We start from the raw sequence: 24,739 nt of genomic DNA, 5'->3' as shown, positions 1-24,739 counted from the left end.
TGCTCTAAAGTGCAGATAATCATGGTTAACCCACACGGGAATAGAAATAACCATAAAACAGTGATGACAAGGTTTAATGTTGATCTGTTATAAGTATGGATATCTGGATAAGTCCTCCACTTTTAGCTGTTGTTTGTTTTGGTGTCGATTTGGTTTTAATATTCCAAGCACTTAAAATTCTGAGACCTTACTGATTAGTTCTTTTGGATATCTGCCCAATGCTCCACCTTTCCTCCCTAGATGGTGGTAAAGTGTTCTCCTCCCTGAGCCACAAACATGAGAAGACGACCACTGTGGTTGGGTTTGAAAGTGATCAATAAGTGTTACTGTGCACTTACCTTTAATGTAGTCAGCTGAATGCACACGGGGCCTCAATAATTTTTTTTAATTAAGCATGGAGACAACATTAATTGGATGAAGCAGAGGAGGAGACAGGGCCGTCGTATGTCAGGGTTGTCGTAAGTCGAGGAGAGACTGTATTCATATTTGATTGTGTGTTATGCATTGATATTCAGTAGTGTATTCATTATTGTAATTTGTAGCTTGCCTCATTCAGCTACTATACTTTCTCACTTCTCCACAAAGATTGACTCCACACCTATTTAAATGTGAACTTATTATATTTTGTTGCTTCATTGCAATGAAGAGTACACAGCTGACTCACTCGCTCTTATACGGTAGTGATTTCATGGGCGACGCTGTTAAGTCATTGTGTGACTGATTCTTTTAGGCCATGTTGTGGAAGGGGAACACCATAGTTGAACACAATATACACTGGGAACACAATTAATAGAATGGATGACAGTAGCTAATGTGTCTTAAATATGCAGTTGACACATCTTGTGGCGAGACTAAACTTAGTCGTAGTATTACCAGTTAAATCGAGAAAATGACGTGTATGCAAACATAATACAGACGAATACGTTAATGGCCTTGCATAAATTACTAAATAGCTTTGTCGGTGGTGTTGTAGTATTTTTTCTTTTCTTCTAAACAAGGCCAATATAATTTTGACAGGCTCAAATTCCAGCTATGTTCGAGGAGACACAGGCAAAAGGAGGCTATCCCACATTTCTCCCAACAGTCACAGGTGAGAGTTGGACCATGGCTCAATATTGAAGACCGACAACTTGAGACAGAAAATAGCCAGGTTATGTATTTGCTGGGGGGGGGGAGGAGGAGGAGGAGGTCTAGAAAGCCTGAGCCTCAGATCAGTACTCAAATATTAAATGACTGAAGAAAGAGGAAGTGATGTACACATTACAGTAGATTTTTTTTGGTAGTAGAAAAAATATGTTACTGTATTTTATGATGCACAATGTATCATTTTTATTGTTTATTATACAGATTTTGTTTATTTTTGGCATATGAAACATATAGAATAACAAAGGCCATGTTTCACTAAGGATATATGTTGAACTTTGAAAAGGAAATAATCTGTTTGAATTTGAAATTCATTTGATTAAGCAAAGTTTGTAAGAGCAGTTAGAAATAAGGAGGTTCTACTGTATTACAAAATTACATAAACAGAACTTTTGCATGAAAAAAAAGGTACTGTACCTGTACAGTTGCCAGAGACCTGCACTTGGGTAGGGAAATGACTGCCACCAATGTACCCACAAGTCATGTTTGGGATTTCAAATGGTTTCAAATTTTATATCTTTATATTTCAATCACAAAATGTAACGATTTTATTCACAAAATGTACATAACATGAAGTTCAGTCTAATAAGAATATCAGTAGCACAAGTACAATACAGTGTATTCAACAAAAACAACTTCAAAATTCTTCCTTAATATAAACTGCTTGTTCCTGGCACTCCATCTTTAAAGATGATTGATCAATTATCTCAGACCCTGGTGAAGCTTCTGAGAGTGGATCACAATTAGTTTCCATTTTCACTCCTTCAGAAACACACTTTTTCACTCCTTCAGAAACACCCATCTCCACTGTTGGTTGGGATGACAAGCTCAAGTCATGGTGGAAATCCTGGCAGCTTTCACCTTCATTATAATGTGAGTTAGGCACTTGGTGAATCTGAGAACATCTCTTTGTATGAAATGTTAAACTCTCTTTCTCCTTAAAGACCTTTTTGCATCTTACACAGTGAAAGGGTTTTACTTTGTGAACTTTCATGTGTTTTACTACAGAACATTTTTCAGAGAATCCTCTATGACATTCTGAACACTGGAATGGTTTCTCTCCCGTATGACTTCTCATGTGTGTGACTAAAAAACTTTTTTGGGCAAAATCATTCTGACACAGAGAACACCGATAAGGTTTCTCTCCCGTATGAATTCTCATGTGTATGGCTAAAGTACCTTTTCGGGCAAAGTCTTTCAGACACTCAGCACATTGATATGATTTCTCTCCTGTATGAATTCTCATATGTCTTTTGAGATTAGATTTATCTTGAAAGTCCTTCAAACATTCTGGACACTGATGTGGTTTCTCTTTTCTATGACTTCCCATATGTGCGTCTAAAGAAGATTTATGTAAGAAGTCTTTCAGACACAAAAAACACTGATATGGTTTCTCTCCTGTATGACTTTTTATGTGTACATGTAGAGAAGATTTATGTGCAAAGTCTTTCAGACACACAGAACACTGAAAAGGTTTCTTTCCTGTATGACTTCTCATGTGTGCAACTAAAGAAGATTTAAGTGCAAAGTCTTTCAGACACACAGAACACTGATGAGGTTTCTCTCCCGTATGACTTCTCATGTGTGCAACTAAAGAAGATTTAAGTGCGAAGTCTTTCAGACACAGAGAACAGTGATAAGGTTTCTCTCCCGTATGACTTCTCATGTGTGCGGCTAAAGTACCTCTTCGGGCAAAGTCTTTCAGACACTCAGAACATTGATATGATTTCTCTCCTGTATGAATTCTCATATGTCTTTTGAGATTAGATTTATCTTGAAAGTTCTTCAAACATTCTGGACACTGATGAGGTTTCTCTTTTCTATGACTTCCCATATGTGCGTCTAAAGAAGATTTATGTAAGAAGTCTTTCCGACACAAAAAACACTGATATGGTTTCTCTCCTGTATGACGTTTAATGTGTGCATATAGAGAAGATTTATGTGCAAAGTCTGTCAGACACTCAGAACATTGATATGATTTCTCTCCTGTATGAATTCTCATATGGTAATTTAATTTATGTTTTTGTGGAAAACCTTTTTGACATTCTGGACACGCAAACAGTTTCTGGTGTAAGTCATCTTTCAAATTTGTTACCTGATGTGAATTTACAGACAATTCTCTGGGAGACTCCGACTGTTCCTCTGAGTGACCTTCCATTATAAAACTGTGTGTATTGTGTTCAAAGGTTTTAGTGACTCTGAACTGGGAAATGGTTTCCTCCTACAGGAGCTATTAATATCTTGTTACTGTTAATTATATTTGAAAAACAACAAACACAACTGAAACAAATCTATTAGTGAATGTAATTTACTGACACTGATGTATTGATGCTGAGATGGGTGGACAGTGGGGAGGCAAGTGTGATGGAAGATCCAGTTTGTGATGTGACTACACCATTATTAATAAGGTTCCTCAATACCTCTTTGATTAAATGTGAAAAATAGTGTAAAGAATGAGTTACACAAATAACTTTAGTTGTCATTAATATATAAATTAACAAACACTGTTTTTGACTTACAACATACACTATAGTAACACTCAACAGGGAAGAGTACAAAAATTATATACTCTTGTTATATGTACAGTTCCTCTGATGATACTCATCCTGATATACTACAAGTACACTACTTGTGATGGCTGGTTAAATATTACTACAATTGACAAAAGTATTATGAGGAGGTGAATTTGCACACAAGTTTTTAATTATTTCAACATTGAATAATTTCTTGTATACTTAGAATTCTTTCCTTCAGTTGGTAATACTTGTCTTGCACACTGTTCTTTACAACTGCGCCCAACAATGTTCTCACAATCTACTTCATCTTTTTCCACTATCCAATTCATATCTGTGGGAAGGAAAGAAAAACATATCAGTGAAATAATCCTAAAAATGACTACAATAACATTAATAAACTTAAGATAAAATAGTCACAACCTTCACATAGACCTCTCGGCCAGCTATACATTAACCTTCACCTCTGACACACTCAACTCAAAATCAAATGGCAAATTCCTATACCTAGGAACAAGGGATCTATGCAATATTGTGTTGATGGGTACAAGAAAATTAAGTTTGGAAACAATCACAACATCAATAACATCCAGCAGCAAAGGTGAGGAAATACAACTCCGCCCCCCCCCCACCACCCACAGGTACAAACTACCGTACAGTATATCATTGATAGTCTTAATAGTAAAAACAATATGGTAGAAAATATATGGACTAAAAAATGGAAATGAAAATCTGGGAATGATCTTGAAATCCCATTTAAAAAATGAGAGGTGAACCAATGCTTGTCGAGTACAAGAGCTCACTGCAGCTCTAGAAGAGAAACATCTTGTTACACTTTGACAACAACTGACTTAACAACTAGTTCTCAATCATACATTGGTCTCTCAGTCGTCCAACCCTTCTAGCCTGGTGGGGTCAAACATCACTTCTTGGCATGAATATCCTCTTAACTGTTTCAGTCCAATGGAGTCCTATGCAAGTATGAGATACATCATGATTCTTCCCACCCTGTCTCAAGTATCCTGGAACAGTCACAAGCCATATTTCACCTTCAGTTACCCGACAAACACCAAGGTAGAAGGACGTTAACTGGAATGCACATCTGACAGCTGCGAAGGTGATACTGTACTCGTGTCTGGTAGATGAATTTACTTCTAAACATAAATGTACGGCAACATGGGAAGAAATGGACACAAATTTGTTGAGGAGTAATGATATAGAGGATTTTTATACTGTAATGGGGCACAGCAGAATTGACTTCTTAAATATTTTAAAATTCTTTACTTATTTCAAAGGTCATTATATACTGCCAGACTGGGGGTCACTAATGCTAAGGGGGAATACTTAACTCTAATCTTAATTTCTAAGGGTCGCTACCACCAGACCCCCTCTAGACAGCATGTAGCTCGTTAGGTAGCGTGCAGAGTGGACTAGGCATTGGGATAGGTTTTCCATTGACCAGATCGATAAGGGGAAAGAAGGGTGAAACCATAACATGTCTTAATTAAATTATTCCTTATAAAGCATACTGGTAAAAAACATACAAATGAATTGGTCTTTCTCAGAAGAACAACAAAAATGTTGGTTACCCAGATGGGCACCAGATGTCTTACATTAATGGCGTGTCATCCACATACTTATTGCATAACAATGTGTGACCACCTTACCTCGGTCATTCCTTCTTACACTACCCCTTAACACATCAGACTGCTCCACCTGTATGGATATAGCACCGTCGGTTATCATACATAGTAGCACCCTCTCAACACACCCGTTACCCTCCACACCTGCAGGTATGGAACTCCTTGTGACTTTAAGGAATACACAACAGGCACCTCGTTCGCACACCGCCCTCGGTGGGTAAAGACGAGGGCTTCACCCAGAGACGACCGCAGAGTTTCTCAAGCGTTTCCTTATTTGTTCTTACTCATTTAGAGTGGTGTGTTGGATATCCACCGGTTCACAGAGGATTGGCATAGCTGGGAGTAGTCACCACCTGTTGGAACGCTCATAGGGATAATGGCTGCCGGGCATGGCACCTGAGGTGACGGTAGAATGGAGGTTACTGAGAAATAATGCCTGACGGGCGGTTATCACACCCCCTAACACATTACTATTACACTTATATATCAGGCAAAGCTTTAAACTGTAATAACTTCTATACAAGCCTTAATTATAGGGCGGGATATAGCCCGATAGGACACTGACCTGAGGTGACGGTAGAACGGAGGGTACTGAGGGCAGTGCCCCGCCGCTCGTCACCACGTAGGCCTACAGTTTCCAATCTTTAATTTTTACTTTTATTTCTTACGGTTCTCACCTGAACACTTTTCGGTATATTGTCACTCATGCCGTATAAACACATATTTTAATCCTAAATTACACACTAAGGTAAGGTCTTGGTTTGCTAGTTCGTGGGTATATTCATTGGGTTATAATATCAACGAGGCACACCCGAGGCGGCCTAAGCGCCAACCCAAACAAAGCCTAGCATCGTATTTTCATGGCGTGGGTATACACGATATTCTTTTTGAAGCATAGTTTCTAGATCACTTCCAGCACTTCACATAGTAATGATACCTTTATCCTTTTTCCAGATCATTGTATTTTCATATGATATCTGTGGAAGTTATGTTCGCTACACGTTCACAGACGTAAATAGTATGACCTTCAAACCAAGATCCACACTTAGTCCTACAGTACACTAGCCCGGCTCAACTGGACTTTCCCAATCGTCTTATGGATACCCTGAATTCTCCTTAATGCTATGAATACATACAATTAACATTAGATAACTGTACAGTGACCCCTCGTTTAACGAACACCTCGGATCTTCAATTCGGTTAACGAAAAAAATTTCGCTTAACGAACTTCTTACGAACCGACCTCAACATGTTTTCGCTTGCACTGACCGGGCAACCAGCTTTAGTATCAGTCCGCCAATACATTAATCGGTTCTAGGGCTTAAATTCCTTACTATTTTAGTAAATATCAAGAAGTTTATACTATTCAATAATTTTAAAAGTTTAATATTCAATTTTTTAGTCATTTTAACAATTATTGAGCAAAATTGAAGGTAAAGTGACTAGTTTAATGCGCGGCATCCAGCCTCTTAACACAGGAAACAGGTGTCAGTCTCTCTCTGTTTTCACTGGAGGTAACATCTTGCTTGAGACTCTCTTCAACTAAACGCTTTTTTTGTGTTTCCAAGCAAATTATTGGTCATTTTGAAAATTATTTTACATATTGACAATATATAGTGCAGTGCAGTGTTATTTTAAAGAAAATATTCTTTATTTACAGCTAGTTTAACTTTGAAAAATACGTGTTGCCATTGTTTGAATCCAGCATGGGGCCTAAGAGATCAAGAAAAGCGATTTCAATCCAAATAAAGCAGGAAATAATAAAAAAACACGAACAAGGTATTAAATCAAATGCGCTATGCAAAGAATATGGCATGTCGGCATCAACTGTGTCGACAATTCTTGCACAAAAAGACAAATTTAAGGAAGTGAACGTGAGAGACAAATCTACAAGAGTGTTTAAAAGTAGATCCCTAATCGTAGAAACTGAGAGGTTACTTATCATCTGGATTAGGGAAAAACAGATGAAAGGTGATTCAGTTTCTGGTGATTTCATTTGTGAAAGAGCCAGGGAGATTTATGAACATTTAAAGGCAGATCAACCTGGTTCTTCAGGAACAGAATTTGAAGAATTTCGGGCTAGCAAAGGCTGGTTCGAAAAATTTAAGAAAAGAAGTGACATTTTAAGTGTTGCTAGGCATGGTGAAGCTGTTAGTGCTGATAAAGAAGGGGCAGCAAAGTTTTTAGTTGAATTTAAAAAACTGATGGAAGAAGAAAATTATCTTCCACAGCAAGTGTTCAATGTGGACGAAACTGGGCTGTTCTGGAAAAAGATGCCCAAAAGAACATTTATCACCAGAGATGAAGCCTCTTTACCTGGCCATAAACCCATGAAAGACCGTCTCACTCTACTGCTTGGTGCCAATGCTTCAGGGGATTTCCGACTGAAGCCTATGCTTGTCTACCACTCTGAAAACCCCAGGGTGTTCAAGCAACAGAAAGTGGTAAGAACAATGCTTGGAGTTTATTGGAAGTCCAACCGTAAGGCATGGGTGACAAGACAGTTCTTTAATGAATGGGCTGTTGATGTGTTTTGCCCCTCTGTCAAGAGCTACCTAACCACCAATAAACTTCCTTGAAAGGCTCTTCTCCTCATGGATAATGCTCCTGGTCATGACCCTGACCTTGCCAGAAATTTGGAGTATCAATTTGACTTTGTGAAAGTGTTGTTTTTGCCTCCAAACACTACATCACTCATACAGCCAATGGACCAGAATGTAATCAGCAACTTCAAGAAGTTGTACATGAAGAAAATGTTTAGGAGGTGTCATCAGGCAACTTCCGCTGATCCTGAACTAACACTGAAACAGTTCTGGAAGACACAATTCAACGTCCTGGAGGCTGTAAAATTGATTGTGTCATCATGGCAAGAAGTCTCCAATAGAACCCTCAATTCTTCATGGAAAGCACTGTGGCCATCAGAAGTCCATGATTTTGAGGGATTTGAGGATGACACAGAGTTGGACCAGGAGATTGTGTCCATTGGTCAGTCATTGGGCCTTGAAGTGGAGGAGAAGGATGTGGAAGAGCTTGTGATGTCTCATGAGGAGGAACTTACTCCTGATGACTTGAAGGAACTGGATGAGATGTTACAGGTAGAGGCTGACAGTGGTGAGGAGGAAATTGAAAGTGATGACCATATGTCAGCTAAACAGTTGAAAGATGTGATTTACCACTGGGAGAAGTTCAGGGAACTGGCTTCAAAGCACCCAGAAGTGGAAAAAACTGAACTAACTTTGTGTCATGTTGAGGACTCAGTGGTCTCCTTCTTTAAACATAAGTTAATAGTGAGGAGGACAGATGCCCCACAGACCACAATTGACACTTTCTTCAGTAAAAGGCAGAGGGAACAAGATGCTAGCCCTCAGCCTTCCACTTCAAGAAGGAGAGAGGATGTTCATGGTGGAGAATCTGTCAGTCCAGAGGTTCCTGACATTTTCATGGAAGGTGACTCACCTTCCAAGAAGCAGTAAAATGCTTCTCCTCCACCTCCACTTCCTTCTCTTCTCCCTTCTCCTCCTCCACCTCCCACTTCAAATGCACATCATCACCATCATCCAGGAGCCTTCTACATACACACCTCAAAGTAAGTAAATTTTTCCGCCATTTTTGTTGAAGTTAGGAAATTTTCGGTTAGCTGGAACCAATTACCCAAAAACCCATTGAAACAATGGTTTCGGTTAACGAATGACCTTCTGGAACGGATTGAGTTCGTTAATGGAGGGGCCACTGTACCTGGGTACAATACAACACATGGTCTAGTAACATTGAGTAGGTGAGTTATCCTTTATCAATGTTTCCCGTTTTCTGAGGTTCTACAAGAGCGGTGGATTTGAATGTTATATAGCGTAATATGAATTAAATGGGGTTTTTACGAATGACAATGATGTGCGCAGTACAATTAATTAACACTAATTAATCGAATTTTTAAATTGTGAACCCAGATCCTTAATTAGCATGTAAAGTACAGGTAGTACAGTACCTGTGTATGAAATTTGAACAAAATCCATTGTATGACCCTTAGTGTCGTAACGCAATTTGATCAGGCGTAGGAAAGATAATCTACTGTATATTTTTAAGAAATAGTAAACAGCATAAAGGTTATTTAAAACTTAAGGGCACAGCGTACAGTAACTTTTTAAATATTCTAAATATCTTTAATTACAGTGATCCCTCAGTTAACGAACGCCTCGGCTAACGAAATTTCGGTTAACGAATTATCTTTCATAAGAATTTTCAATTCGGTTAACGAACAAAAATTCGGTTAATGAGATTCTTAAGAAATCGTGTCAACATGTTTTGGCTTGCTCACCAGCTGGAAGATTAGACCGCTAATACAGTAATCGCTTCTAGGGCTTAAATTTGTTTCAATTGGAGTAAATATCAAGAAGGTTGTGTTATTCAATATTCTTCTAAGTTTTATATTAAAATTATTAGTTGTTTTAACACTTATTTAACATAATTTCAGTACACGGAACTAGTTTTTGGTGTGCCCATCAGCCACTTTACTCACCCACCAAGGCCTCAGTTTGTATCTCTGTTCAGTGGAGGAAACATCTTGCTTGTGGGTCTCTTGAACACAGAGAATTTTTACGTTTTTACAGTACAATTATTGGTCATTCTGAAATTTATTTAACAAATTGACAACATATATAGTGCAGTGCAGTGTTGACTTAAAAGAAAATAATCTTGAATTACACATAGATGTCAGGGAGGCCCTGACATCTATGGTGAATAGTGACAAGTGATTCACCGGAGGGCCACTAATGTGCCCTCTGCCTCAGAACCAGCCCCCATCCCCGTGTGCCTAGCCATCTCAGCTACTAACGTAAGTGTTAATCCTTGATTTTTCTTTTACCTGGTACAGTATATTATTCTCTTATTGATATTTCTCTTCTATATTATGTGTGTGCATACCATCATAAAATTAAGATACAATTTTTACCACAACGTACGTATTGTGTCGGAAAAAGTGGAGTTTGGGGGTCGGCCCAGTCACTATTTAAATTAATCCCTATGTTCTGTTATTTCGTTTACTCGTTCCTCACTTTCCGCGGTACCCTCCAGGTTACATTAACCGCGTAAAGTGAGGGTTAACTGTACAGTATTTTGGACAATGAAGCAACAGCCAATGTCATTTTTAGGGTTCAGAGTGCTCTTGTTTCATCTGTAAAGTATCCAAGATGTAATTCAGTGTTAGTACCTTGTAGATCACCATGCATGGTACTGTGATAAGAGACAGACAAGACACCACTTCCTCATTCAAGTCACATCACTCTATCCTCCTGTATCTCTTACTGAAGGTAAATTTCTTACACACTAGGCCAGGGTTGGGTTAGATTATGTAGGTTAGGTTTTTACAATGTTTTGTTGGCCAAATATTATAAAATAAAAGTTAAAATAACTCCAAAACTAAAAATTTCAGACATAAATGTTAGAATAAATTATTTATATTTTTTTCTATCTCCTCATATGACTTAACATTCCATTAGGTAGTGGCAACTTCTGGTAAATTTTTACAAGTGGACAGGCATGGATTTTTTGTTGATCAATGTGTTCTTCCGATGGCTTAGACTTTTGTTCTATGACGTTTCCCTCGCAAATGATTTAAAATTACTTAACCTAACTTCCTAACCATGGCCCCCCCCCTACGTCCCCTGGTATATTTAAGTCACTTGTGAGGGAAAAGTCGGTATTATTTTACTCTCGGACATAATGCCCCAGAAAGTTATAAACTACTGAAACATTTACATCTCGCGATTCTGAGCATTTTGAATCCCATATACTGTATAACAGGCAGAAATAGATAATAGCGACACAATTGAATTCAATTATTTTAATAGTTTTCAGTCCTTGTCTGTGAAGAGATACTATCGGCACATCAAGCATGCTCAATGTTGACCGACGTCGTCCAGTCGTGACCAATGAGGTATCGATATCTTCACGCGAATTTTTTTCAACCAATCACATCTGATTTTTTCAAAGGATGCAGCTTGAGCAATTTCATTGACCAGTCTCACAATGGCCTTGGTGGAGGTTAGTTCTCGTTTGTGCTCCTACGATTATTTTAAGTTTATTGGCGAGTTTTACGAGAGACGATCATTCTATCCAATTCTTACGTATCCCTGGTCCTTCCAGTTCTAACTAAGGTATTGTAGTTTGGACATGGCGTGCCCCAAAGTTTTTAACCACTGAAACATTTAGGTCTGTTTAAGCTAGGCCTCCCGCCCCCGGCTAGGGGTCAGGTTAGGCTTACCGGGGGTCTGGGAGCAGAGTCCCCGGCTAGGAGTTAGGTTAGGTTTTGTTAGGTCAGATGACTCTTTTTCGTTTTCTCCCTCACCCAAAAAACCCCGATTTCTCAGGCTCTCCCCCATTATTGATGGGGGAGTTGGGGGGCAAAAACTAGCAATTTCCGCCAAAAATGAAGGTGATTTGTTTATAACACACCAATATACACTGGGAAAACATATTGGTCAACCCCAAGGGACTTATGTCCTAAAGTAAAAAATTTTCCGGAGCGTCATAGAAGAAAAGTGTCTTAACATTGTCTAAACCAGGGGTTCTCAACCAGGGAATTGGGGGAAACTGATTCGGGAGCAAGAGATATGTTCGATGAGAAATCAATCACAGAATTTTGGCCCTTGATGTGCGATTCCTACCCAAAAGTGGCAGAAAGAGCTATCCGTGCATTGCTTCCGTTTGTGTCGACATATCTTTGTGAGTCAGGCTTTTCAACTCTGTTGCAAATTAAAACGAAGCAACGTAGTAGATTAGAGGTAGAAAATGACCTGCGTTGTGCCCTTTCAAGCACTCCTCCGCGTATCCCAGAATTGGCGAAGAAAAAACAATCACAGGTTTCTCATTGACTGTAATCTTCATCTGAATAAAATTAATTACAAATTTACAATATCCTGGTATTCTATTGAACTTTTTGTTTATTGCATTATGCTTCAGTTTGGTCTGTTAAGTAATTCATTATAAATAAAAAAAAACTATTTTACTTTTATTCAAGTTTTATAAATCCATCAACATTTTCAATTGGCATTTAATTTGTAAAACTCCACTATAAAAAAAATCCATGTAAAATTGTAAATGTATATGTACTAATATGGAAAAAATAAAGGATTTTCAGTATTATATGCATATTATTTGGAATGCACTTATTGAGGCAGACAATCTTGGAAAGGAGGGGGGAATGACATTCTGACATATGGTGAAAGGGGTGCATGGGGCAAACAAGGTTGAGAACCACTGGTCTAAACCATCGGAAAAATACATGGTTGTCCACTTGTAAAAATTTACCCAACTTCTAAATACAGTATTAACCTTTTTCTTATTTGTATTTTGCATACGTACACCTTTGAAAACTTTTATTTTGGTATTTTTGAGTTTAAACAATCCACATTCCTACCACTAATCTATTATCATATTCTAATAAGACGTCTAATTATAAGATCATTTTCATCTATTACATTACCGTCGCAGATGTATAATAACGGAGATGGCATATCCAAAATTTTCTCTATTTTCTTCCATTAATCTTCCGCCATTATCACCTACCTCACCTCTCACACTGCGTGTCTCCTGCGTTTCACCTTGATTAACCATCACGTGCAGGCGTTCCCGTACACGTCAAGCGACCAACCATTAGTGTTTTTTTCCCCAACCAATTAAAATGATTTGTGGTTTAATGCGCTGTATTTTTGGCCCAATCAAAATCGATTTTTATTTTGGGTCTCATATTTTGGAATTCAACTTCATTTCCAACCATGGAAGTCTGCAATGGGTATCACTTCAATTATATGGAGCTGATTGAGAGTTTTGGGGAAAAAACAAAGAAACTATAGAATTTTTTTGATCACATGGTGTTCTTCCAACCTCAGTAAAGTGTCTTAAGTGCAAGGCTGAATGTAAATACCGCAAAGTACAACATATGTGGCGTTGTGTAAGAATCTCAGAATCCAACGACGAACAAGAACCAGTCCAATAAGGTAAGAAATAGGTGATTCCATCATATGGTGAGAGTCAGTTAGGTTAGATTAGGTTAGGTTTGGTTTTTGCTTTTCTAGTGTGTTTTCGGGTATTTTTTATTCGCTTGGCCATTAATTTTTTTTGAAAAACGTTCCACGAAAAAAAATCGGTATTATTGCATTTACACACCGTTCATTCCTACCACTAATCTATTATCATATTCGAATATGAAGTCTAATTATAGGATAATTTTCATCTATTACATTACCGGCGGAAATGTATAATAACGGAGATAGCTTATCCAAAATTTTATCTATTTTCTTCCATTAATCTTCCGACATTATCGCCTGCCTCACCTCCAACACTGCGTGTCTCCTGCATCTCCTTCATAAATCATCACGCCCATGCGTTCCCGTACACGTCACACGGCGAATCAAAAGCGTTTTTGTTTTTCAACCAATTAAAATGATTTGGGGTTTAATTCGCGGTATATTTGGCCCAATAAAATTCGAGTTTTATTTTGGGTTTCTTATATTTCGAAATTCAAGTTCAGTAACTTCAGTTCCGACCATGGCAGTCTGCGATGGGTGTCACTTAAGTTATATGGAGCCGATTGTTAGTTTTTTGGAAAAAGACGAAGAAACTATAGTATTTTTTCGATCGCATGGTGTTCTTCCAACCTCAGAAAAGTGTACTAAGAGCAAGACAGAATGTAAATATTGCAAAGACGGTGTGTAACAATCTCAGAATCCAACGATGAACAAGAACCAGGCCAATAAGGTAAGAAATAGGTGATTCCATCATATGGTGAGAGTCAGTTAGGTTAGGTTAGGTTTGGTTTTGGTTTTTCTAGTGTTTTTTGGTGTATTTTGCCATGATTGTTTTTCAGAAAACGTCCAACGAAAAAATATTCGAAAAAACCCACTAATTTTCCCCAGAATTGAAGGTCATATTCGGTCTAAACACACACAAATACACTAGAAAAATATATTTTTGACTTTCTAACAGAGTGGGAGGTGGAAGTGCAAATTTACCTTTATTTTTACTTCTGTGACTATTTACATTATTTTCATACTAACATTTCCTTGCTCCTCTAACATTGCTCATGAGATGTTTGCCTTTCCCCCTCAGAGGGCCCATATTGTTCATCTCCTGGGTCACACGAGCACTTTTCTTGTTATCAATGGACACATTACCCAGTGTTACATCACATAGTATATAAACACACAAGAATCTTATCAACAAGAGACAGAAAATAAAACTTGATAAAATAATTTCATTAGTTTCCCTAAATGGCTTCAACTAGCAACTAGGTTTGACCCATTATTTCTGATACTTACTGTATTATACATTTACCAATACTTCATCTATTCAATAATTCATTACTGATGTCAGTGTATATATACCTTATCGATATGTAGGGTGATACCATTATATGTTATGGAGGTAAAACAGAAGACGAAGAGCAGCCTGCAGCGTTTGTTGTTGTGGCCATTGTGCCAGTTCTTCTCTCAACTTCCAGTCACACCCAGTGTTGCCAGTTCCTCTGAGTCCTCTTCTGCCAAACTTCCCTAGATGAGCCCTCAAAAATTACCTTTTTGTCTCAAAGTTTCCAAGGTGTATATATATATATATATATATATATATATATATATATATATATATATATATATATATATATATATATATATATATATATATATATATATATATATATATATATATATATATATATATATTTCATGTAAATCCACAATGGAAACGTGGATAAGATAAATCTTGATAAAATCACACGTTGTTTCCATTTTCCCGTGTGATTTTATCAAAATATATATATATGTGTGTGTGTGTGTGTGTGTGTGTGTGTTTTTCACCAACTGAATGTATGAACTAAACATCTTCACAACTAATGTTATTTGAACCTGTCCATCTTATTTCACCTAAAGCCAGAATGTTCCACAACAATCATTTCATCTCCTTACAAACATTTGTATAATTACCAGCCTAATATAATGTCCTTACATTCCCTGTTCCAATCTTGATGTTGTGCTTGTTCATTCTTAAGCCTTCTGTAGTTGTGTTTGGTGTTCAAAACATTGTTTTGCTCGGACAGTACTTGGTAGTCCTGGGTGGCTCACTGCGGTTGGACCTTAGGTCAAGGTTTTACGCCGGGGTGCTCCTGCTTAACACAATTACTCAAGGTACTGAATATTTGGACCCATATTCTGGAACAGGGTGCCAAGACTTTACACAGTGTAACCCCATGAAAGGCTGAAAATTAAACTGAAAGGGTACGGAATTCTGGGAAATGTCCTCGCGTGGATAAAAGACTATGTACTTTTACTTTCACTTTTATCCTCTTCAACACTGATCGGCTCGTTAGCCACCTGGGCGATCGGTCACGCCTCTATCACGCACTGTTGGCAAGTACTGGGCATGCACTGGCTCCTGAATGTAACTGAACCCGCTCTAGTGTTGGTCAAGTCAGGTCTTGAAAGAGCTCACACTCGGTGCCGTCACAACACTTTCTGGTAGATTGTTCCAAGAGTTCACAACTCTCACTCCGAAAAAATTTGCCCCTCACAGTTTTCTGGACCTGCGACTTCTTCAATCTTGAGGTGTGACCCCTTGTGGGACGAGCGTCCGCCAGCTCCAAGTAAGGACACTCGACTGAGTAGTGCCCCTTGAGATGCTTATACACCTCAATTAGGTCGCACCTTGCCCGTCTGTAGTATAAGCTAGGCAAGTTCAGGCGCTCCAATCTCTCAGGGTAGCTGAGGTGCCGAATTGCAGGCACCAGTCTGGTGGCCCTCCTTTGAACATTTCAACCAACTGACAGTCCCCAGCATATCTCGGGGACCAGACGGGGTGACAGTGTAAGGGCATAACTTTCCTTATTTTATACTATCCTTCAGATTTATTCCATTTCATGTATTTCTTTTCTTTTATTCTTCAATATATTTATATTCTTTATATTCTTCTTTCTTATATTCTTATTTATTTATTTTCTTGCTCATACTTTTATCCTCTTCACCACTGATCTGCTCGTTAGCCGCTTGGACGATTGGTCACGTCTCTGATTACTTTTCCTTTTCTTTTATTTTCTTCACCAAAAGATCGGCTCGCTAGCCGCCCGGGCAATCGGTCACGTCTCTGTCGCGCACTGTTGGCACGTACTGGGCATGCACCGACTCCTGAATGTACCTGAACCCGCTCCAGTGTTGGTCAAGTCTTGTCTTGAAAGAGCTCACGCTCGGTGCCGTCAAAACACTTTCTGGTAGATTGTTCCAAGAGTTTACAACCCTCACTCTGAAAAAGTTTGCCCTCACAGTTTTCTGGACTTGCAGCTTCTTCAATCTTCAGCTGTGACCCCTTGTGGGGCGAGCGTCCGCCAGCTCCAACTAAGGACACTCGATTGAGTAGTGCACCTTGAGATGCTTTTACACCTCAACTAGGTCACCCCTTGACCGTCTGTAGTATAAGCTAGGCAATTTCAGGCACTCCAATCTCTCAGGGTAGCTGAGGTTCCAAAGTGCAGGCACCAGTCTGGCGGCCCTCCTTTGAACATTTTCAATCAACTGACAGTCCCAAGCATATCTCGGAGACCAGACGGGGTGACAGTACTACAGATGGGGAAGCACTTCACTCCTGAAGATCGTAATGAGGGACGGACCGTCTAGATATTTGAACGACCTTCTTATAAGACCCAATAATTTATTTGCCTGATTTACCTTCTTCTTGCAATGGCCCGAGAACTTCAGCTCATTGTCAACATAAACACCCAGGTCCTTCTCACATCCAGTCTCAAATAGTGCAGTTTCTTTATCCCATTGGAACATATGATACGCCTCCTTACCGTTGGTACGCCCCGGGTGCATCCCCTTACACTTCGTGACATTGAATCTCAGCAGCCATTTCTCCGACCATTCTTGGAGCCCACAGAGGTCCTTCTACAGCTCTTCACAGTCTGCTTGGTTCTTGATTTCCCGAAATAACTTGGCGTCATCGGCAAACATTTGTATTGAGGAGTGTACAACGTCAGGCATGTCATTTATAAAACAAACAAACAACAGCGGGCCCAATACACTGCCCTGTGGTACCCCACTTGTGACAGGTACGGATGACGATTTCGCCTGACCTGTGGCAACTGAGTTTCATATTTAAATGTACAGCAATTGAGGTAAATGTAATTTCTGTCATTGCGTGAGTAGCCATTTCTGGCATGTGTTGAGTTACCAGTTAGCCGTATATAAGCTCCTGCGCAGGAGAGACGTCAGTTCTCCCTGACGTTCTCCAACGTTATCTCAGGTATGTGTAAGATTCCCCGAACGCCATGTTGAGTCAGTTTAACTCAGTGAATTTTGTGAACATCAGTGTTCATGTTGTAACAGTAAAATTGTCATTTACCCAGTGTAAGAATTACTATACAGTAAATGTCGTGTGTTGTTGGTAGACGAAAGATTGTTTGTGATTGAATTATTTTCACTACTTCTCCCTGACGTTCTCCAACATTATCTCAGGCACAGTGTGTGTGTTAGCTGAATACCCCACCGGCTGCAGGGAATTTGTAGCTACCTAATAGTTAGCTGTATTGGACGATGTCGTTAATTCGGCAGGATTAAACTGCTCAAGTCCGCATCCTGGGAACTAGACCCCAGACTCTCGCCGGGGGTCAGACTACAACCGACCATAACAGCGATCTTCATTTGTGTGGAGACACCAGTGTTATACCCTGGGAGACCCCTTACAGTTATATGGGCCACAGTATTATTGCTATATGTGATGAGGGATAATTAGCGGAAATATAATTATCTCATGTTGAGTAGTGAACCCATAAAACTTGATAGTACCAGTAATAACGTGTTATGTGATGTGAGTGCATCCTCCATATGTACTACCAACAGTTCTAGTGAAGGTACTATATGTAGACTTGTCATGTGGTGTGTTCTCTTAAATGTACAACCAGTAATGATGTACGAAGCAAGAGTGTCTAATTAGAATTGCAGATGAGTAACGCCAAGGAGTTAAACCTTGTAGTTGTATGTTAATGACACCTTTAACCAAATTTAATTTCATATTAATAAACCATGTTTAGAGTATAATAGGGGTATCATTTTCCCCCAGTATCTGCTGTAGGTTATGTATATAAGCTACTGTGCCAAGTAGCAACCTTGTATATAAGCTACTGTGCAGAGTAGCAACCCTGTATATAAGCTACTGTGCCGAGTAGCAACCTTGTATATAAGCTACTGTGCCGAGTAGCAACCCTGTATATAAGCTACTGTGCCGAGTAGCATTTATATATATCATCACGTGGCAACACTGCACGATATGTGGCAACATTGCCCCGAGGCTGCCATATGGCAAGGCAGTCTCAGTCTGACTGTGTGAGCCGTGCATGGCACACGCAAGTCACCACTTGTATTTCTCTCATCCATAATAAACGGACTTCAGTGTTACACAGTGTTTCCCTACCCATCACTGCATTCTTTGGGGAACACTTGTAACCACCATCTGCCTTTATTCTTGTCCAATAACTTGATACCAGAATTACAGAACCCATGTGCCCTAACCCTCGCCATGCTATCAAAGGTCAGAGGTTACGAAGTAACTATATGAAATGAAATAATTAGACAGAACAAATGAAGGAAATAAGACAAAGAAATAAGTATGAAATAAGAATATAAGGGATAAGAAGAAGAAAACTCCCCGCCCTTATACGAGAACTTCAGCTCATTTTCACCATACACACCTAGGTCCTTCTCACATCCAGTCTCAAATAGTGCAGTTTCTTTATCCCATTGGGACATATGATACGCCTCCTTACCGTTGGTACACCCCAGGTGCATCCTCTTACACTTCGTGACAATGAATCTCAGCAGACATTTCTTCGACCATTCTTGGAGCTCACAGAGATCCTTCTGCAGCTCTTCACAGTCTGCACGGTTCTTGATTTCCCGAAATAACTTGGCGTCATCGGCAAACGTTTGTATGGAGGAGTGTACAACGTCAGGCATGTCATTTATGAAACAAACAAACAACAGCGAGCCCAATACACTGCCCTGTGGTACCCCGCTTGTGACAGGTACAGATGATGATTTCGTGCCTCTAATCACCACACACTGCTTGCTGTCATGAAGAAAGTCTTCTATCCCCATATTCCGTACCCTTCCAGTTTGATTTTCAGCCTTTCGTGGGGTACTCTGTCGAAAGCCTTCGAGGGCCCTCCAACGGGCGGTGGCATCCTCAGAGACCCTCCCAGTGTTTGTGGCACACCCAGGAGGCCCTTCCAGGAGCAATGGCACTCCCAGGGGCCCTTCCAGGAGTGTTAGCATCCCCAAGGTCCTTCCAGGGTCGGTGGCACCCGTAGGGGCTCTCCCGTCGGCGATCTCAGAGGCAGCGGGGACCCCAGGGTCCCTGCCAGAGCCGGCGGCGCTCCCAGGGGCCCTACAAGGAAGGAGTGCGCTCCAGGGGCACACGCAGGGGCCCTGCCAATGGAGGTTGCACCCTCAGGGGCCCTGCCAGGTGCGATGGTGGTCTCAGGAACCCTCCCAGGGGCGGTGGCGCCTCCAGGGTTCATCCCAGGAGCAGCGGCGCCCGCAGAGGCCCTCCCAGGGGGATTTGTGCCCTAGGGGCACACCCGGGGGCCCTGTCAATGGAGGTGGCAGCCCTAGGGGCCCTGCCAGGGATGGTGGCGGTCTCAGGGGCCCTCCCAGGGGCGGTGACACCCCCCAGGGGCCCTACCAGGAGCGGATATCACCCCCCGGTTTCCTATCAGGGGCGAGGGCACCACTAGGGTCCCTACGAGGAGCGGTGGCAGCCCCAGGGTCTTTCCAGGGGCGGTGGCACCCCCAACGGCCCTCCCACCGGCGACCCCAGGGTCCCTCCCAGGGGCAGCGGAGATACCAGGGGTCCTTCCAGGGGCGGTGGCCCTCCAAGAGGCGGCGGCGCCCCCAGGGGCCCTTTTAGGGGGGTTTGCGCCCCAGTGGCACACGCAGGGGCTCTGCCATTAGAGGAGGCACCCCCAGGGGCGGTGACGGTCTCAGAGCCCCTCCCAGGGGCGGTGGCGCCCTCAGAGGCCCTTCCAAGGGCGGCGGCGCCACCAGGGTTCGTTCCAGGGGTAGCAGTGGCCCCAGGAACCCTCTCAAGGGCAGCGTCACCCCTGGTGGCTTTGCAGGGACCGAATCGCCCCAGAAGCCCTCGTAGAGGCAGCAGGGCCAACAGGGGCCCTCCCAGGTTTGGGGTTGCGCCCGTGGGGCCCTGCCAATGGAGGTGGCACCTTCAGGGGCCCTGCTAGGGGTGGTGGCGGTCTCACGGGCCCTCCCAGGGACGGTGGCAGCCCCAGGAGCCCTACCCGAGGCGTTAGCACCCCCAGGGGCCCTCTAAGGGGCGGTGGCACCATCAGGCGCCATCCCAGAGGCAGTGGCACCCCCAGGGGCCTTTCCTGTGGCAGTGGCACCCCCAGAGGCTTTGCCATGGGCGGTGGCTCTACTAGGGGCCCTCTGAGGGGCGGTGACACCCCTAGGGCCTTCTTAAAGGCGCCGGCGCCCTCAGGAGCCTGCCGAGGGGCGGTGGCAGCCCCAGGGACCCTCCCAGGGTTTGTGATACACCCAGGGGGTCCTGCCAAGAGCAGTGGCACCCTGGGGGCTCTCCCAGGTGAGTTGGCATCCCTAGGGTCCTTCCAGGGCGGTGGCATCCCTAAGGGCCCTCCCAGGGTCGGTGACACCCCGAGGGGCCATTCCAGAGGCGGTGGTACTCCCAACGGCCCGGCCAGGAGCAGTGGCGCCCTCAGGGACCTCCCAGGTGCAGTAGAAACCCCAGGGGCCCTCTCAGGGGCAGTGGTACTTATAGGGGCCCTCTCAGGGGAACCGGCGCCCCTTAGGACCCCCAGAGTCTTTCAAAGGCCCTCTTAGGGGCGCCTGCGCCAGGTGTGGTGGAACCCCAGGGGCCCTCCCAGGTGCGGTGGCTCTTCCAGGGGCCCTCCCAGATGCGGTGGCACCCCTAGGGCCCTCAGAGGCCCTTCCAGGGGCAGTGGCACCCTGGGGGCCCTCTCAAGTGGTGCTAATACCAGCAGGGGCACTCCCAAGGTCGGTGGCCTCCTTAGGGGGCTATCCAGGGTCTATGGCACTTTTAGGGGGTTCCAGCAGCACTGCCAGGGGCTTTGGCGTCCTCAGGGTGGTGGCACCCCCAGAGAATCAGCTAGGAGCGGTGGCTCCCTCAGGGGCCGTCCCACGAGTGTTGGCACCCTCAGGGTCCTTCCAGGGGTGGTGACAACCCCAGGGGTCCTGCCAGCGGTGGTGGCACTCCAAGGGGTCGTCCCAGTTCTCCTCTCAGGTCTGCAGATGCCCCCAGGTGCCCTCCCAGGGGCGGTGGCAGTTTCAAATGTCCCAAGAGGCCCTGCCAGTGGCGTTGGCACTTCCATAGGAAGTGGCATCTAAAGGGGCCCTGCCAGGGGTGGTAGCACCCCCTGTGGCCCTCCCACGGTCTGTAGCATCCCCAGAGGATCATCCTGGGGCCCTACCACTGGCTGTGGCAACCCCAGGGGCCGTGATGCCCTCAGGGGCCCTCTCAGGGGCGGTGGCACCCACATGGGCTCTCTCAGGGGCCTTGCCAGGGGCGGTGGCACCCCCAAGGACCCACCCAAGGGCGGTGGCATTCCCAGGGGCCCTCCGAGGGACGGTGATACGCCCAGGAGTCCTCCCAAGGGCGTTGGCTCCACAGGGAACTCTCAGAGGCTGTGGCTCCGCTGTGGTCTCTACCGGGGGATGGCACCCCCAGTGGTCTTGCAGGGGGGTGGCACCCCCCTGGGTACTTCCCAGGAGCATTTGTACTCCCTTTGGCCCTCCCAGGGGCGGTGGAACATCCAGGAACCGTTCCAGGGACGGAGACACCACCACGGGCCTTTCCAGGGGTGTCGCCGCCCGCAGGGGCCCTTCCAGAGTTGATGGCACCCCGAGAAGCCCCCCAGGATCAGTGTGCAACCCCTAAGAAGTGCTCCTGGGTGCGCCGCCGCCCCTGGGAGGGCAGTTGAGGTCATCACTGACCCTTGGCAAGTCCCTGGGGTCGCCACCACCCCTGGAAGAGCCCCTGGGGTCGCTGTTGACCCTGGTATGGCCCCTGCCGATGCTGCCGCCCCTGGAGACACCACCGCCCCTGGAAGGGCTGCCGCACTTGGAACGGCCGCTGGTAGTTCCTCCGTCCCTGGCAGGGCCTCTGGTGGCACCATCGCCCCTTGAGGGCCCCTGGGGGCCATGCAGCCTTTGGGGGGGCCCTGCAGTCGCTGCCGATTCTGTGAGGGAACCTTGGGGCGCCACCGCCCTTGGAAGGGTCCTTGGGGGCGCCACCGCCCTTGGCAGGGCCCCTGCTAGGGTCCCTGTGGCCGCCACCGTCAATGAACTTGTCTCCTGGAGGCACCACAAACCCTGAGAGGTTCCCTGGGAGCACCGCCGCTCCTGCAAGAGGTCTTGAGGTTGTCACCACCTCTGGATGGGCCTCTGGGTCATCGCTGTTGCAAAGGAGAACCCCTGGGGGGTCCTTGGAGGCGCCATTGACCCTCGGAGGACCCCTGGGTGCGCCACCGCCTCTGGGATTGTCCGTGGAGGCGTCGCTGCCCCTAAGGACAACCACTGGGGGGCTCCGTTTCTGGGAGGGGCCCTGGGGGCGCTACTGACCCTGTGAGGTCCTCTGGGGGCACTGCCGCCCCTGAAAAAGCCACTGGGGGCGCCGCTGCCCCTAAGGAGAACCCCTTGGGGCGCCGTTGCTCCTGAAGGCACCACCGCCTCTGGGAGGTCCCCTGGGGATTCCCTTGCCTTTGGGACGGCCTCTGGGAGCGCCGCCGCCTTTGGGATGGCCCCTGAGGTCGCAGCCGCCCTTGAGTGGGTCCCTGGTGTCACCGCCGCCCCTGTGAGGGTCCCTGGGTCACCACCGCAACTGGGAGGGCCCCTGTATAGAGGGCGTGGAGGAGGGGTGTGGGTATGGCGGCCGTGGAGGAGGGATGTGGGTATGTAGGGTGTGGAGGAAGGGTGTGGGTATGGAGGGCGTGGAGGAGGGATGTAAGTATGGAGGACATGGAGCGTGTGGCTAGGACTGGAGGAGGGGTGAATGGAGGGCGTGGGGGAGTGGATGGAGGCGTGGAGGAGGGGTGTGGGTATGGAGGGCGTGGAGGAGGGGTGTGGTTATGGAGGGCGTGGGGGAGGGGTGTGGCTATGGAGGGCGTGGGAGAGGGGTGTGCAGATGGATTGATTGATTTTGTCGCTTACAGCGGCTACTTTATGGTACACCCCATACTCATCCTGTGAGCGGTAGCGCAAAAGGATTACAGAGTAGAGTTTACACCGGGTCATAATAATTAACCCCCGTGGTCAGGATATTATGGCACTGAATGTTACACAGTATTTCAATTACAGTATTTGTTTAGTTCTATACATAAAGGGTAGCTTATTCACAAATGCGCGAGTACAGGCGTGTGAGGCAGTATGTCTGGCCGCACACTTTGTTATTCACATTTGCCTGAGAAGTATTCAAGGACAAAGTGTGTTTGGTTCTATACATGGGAACTGATATAGTTACTACGTGCAAAAAAGTGGATACAATCTTAATATGTCAGCTATCTTGCCATTAGAGATGAAGTGTTGTGCCAGTTCACACACAGTGTGCTTGTCCCTAAAAAGTTCTATATTCACACAGTCGAGGACGTTGTGTTCAAGTGTGTGGCCACACACTTTACATTTAGTCTTGTTTACATCTGCTAGAGGAACATAATGCCAGATGTACTTATATCCTAACCTAAATCTAGCGGTTACAACATCTTGTAATCTAGTGATCTTGTTACTTCCTCCATATACATGTTTCACTTGATACATCTCATCATGGTAAACTATGGATCGACTAGTTTGCACTTGTATGCTTGCATTAAATTCATCAATAGGTTCTTTCCTCATTACAGTTTTAAGGGTTCATTTTGATAAACCCATATTGTATTCAACGGTGTCTTTGATAGACGCGAGTTTGGCGAGAGTATCAACTCTGTCATTGTTTTATGAGGCCTATGTGAGAGGGGATCCACAACAGTTTGACCTTGACACACCGTTCAACAAGGTACGCATATTTGTGTCAGCTTCAGAGACAAGAAAGTGACAACTTGAGTTGAGGGTGTCAAGGGCAAGTAGTGAGAATAGAGAGTCAGTGATGATGAGACCGTCAGTAACAGTGGTTTCAATTAATTTAATAGCTGTGAGTATGGCAACTAATTCAGTTTGCAGAGTGGAACCCCAGTTGTTAATTCCAACTCCTTTCTCAATTATATTACTGGCAGGTTGAGTCACAACAATAGCACTTTCAGCCCTCCCACAGGCGGTGTTAAGAGATCCATCAGTGTAGATGGTCTGTGTGATGTTATTATCAGTCTGTAGAGTGTGTATGTGTTCAAGAGCTCCCACTTTGGCAGTGTGGTAGAGATAAATACTATTT

At 44.0% G+C, this 24,739-nt stretch overlaps 3 protein-coding genes across 4 annotated transcripts; 1 reads left to right on the top strand and 2 right to left on the bottom strand.

The window, feature by feature from the left end:
- Nucleotides 1–1,667: 1,667 nt before the first annotated feature.
- On the bottom strand, nucleotides 1,668–14,801 carry LOC121858942 (gastrula zinc finger protein XlCGF57.1-like). 2 transcript variants are annotated; one of them, XM_042355596.1, is made up of 2 exons: nucleotides 14,611–14,801; nucleotides 1,668–3,990 (listed from the first exon to the last, which is right to left on the bottom strand). In XM_042355596.1, exon 2 carries the CDS (start codon nucleotides 3,299–3,301, stop codon nucleotides 1,781–1,783), a length of 1,521 nt encoding a protein of 506 aa, XP_042211530.1. In that variant the 5' UTR covers nucleotides 3,302–3,990; nucleotides 14,611–14,801; the 3' UTR covers nucleotides 1,668–1,780. The 2 variants fall into 2 exon arrangements, with proteins under 2 accessions (XP_042211530.1, XP_042211529.1); XM_042355595.1 differs by having other exon boundaries at nucleotides 14,677–14,801.
- A 4,797-nt stretch (nucleotides 14,802–19,598) lies between these two features.
- On the bottom strand, nucleotides 19,599–20,966 carry LOC121858959 (basic proline-rich protein-like). Its single transcript, XM_042355616.1, has 3 exons — nucleotides 20,586–20,966; nucleotides 20,138–20,530; nucleotides 19,599–19,898 (listed from the first exon to the last, which is right to left on the bottom strand). Exons 1-3 carry the CDS (start codon nucleotides 20,964–20,966, stop codon nucleotides 19,599–19,601), a joined length of 1,074 nt encoding a protein of 357 aa, XP_042211550.1.
- Nucleotides 20,967–21,391: 425 nt separating this feature from the next.
- On the top strand, nucleotides 21,392–22,215 carry LOC121858957 (basic salivary proline-rich protein 2-like). The gene is made up of 2 exons (XM_042355614.1): nucleotides 21,392–21,537; nucleotides 21,762–22,215. Exons 1-2 carry the CDS (start codon nucleotides 21,392–21,394, stop codon nucleotides 22,213–22,215), a joined length of 600 nt encoding a protein of 199 aa, XP_042211548.1.
- The last annotated feature ends 2,524 nt before the right edge of the window (nucleotides 22,216–24,739 follow it).

The sequence above is a fragment of the Homarus americanus genome, unplaced genomic scaffold (assembly GCF_018991925.1).
Source record: "Homarus americanus isolate GMGI-L3 unplaced genomic scaffold, GMGI_Hamer_2.0 scaffold8226, whole genome shotgun sequence".
NCBI lineage: Eukaryota > Metazoa > Arthropoda > Malacostraca > Decapoda > Nephropidae > Homarus > Homarus americanus.
The sequence above is the reverse complement of the archived record's forward strand: the minus strand, read 5'-3'. Positions and strand labels throughout refer to the sequence as shown.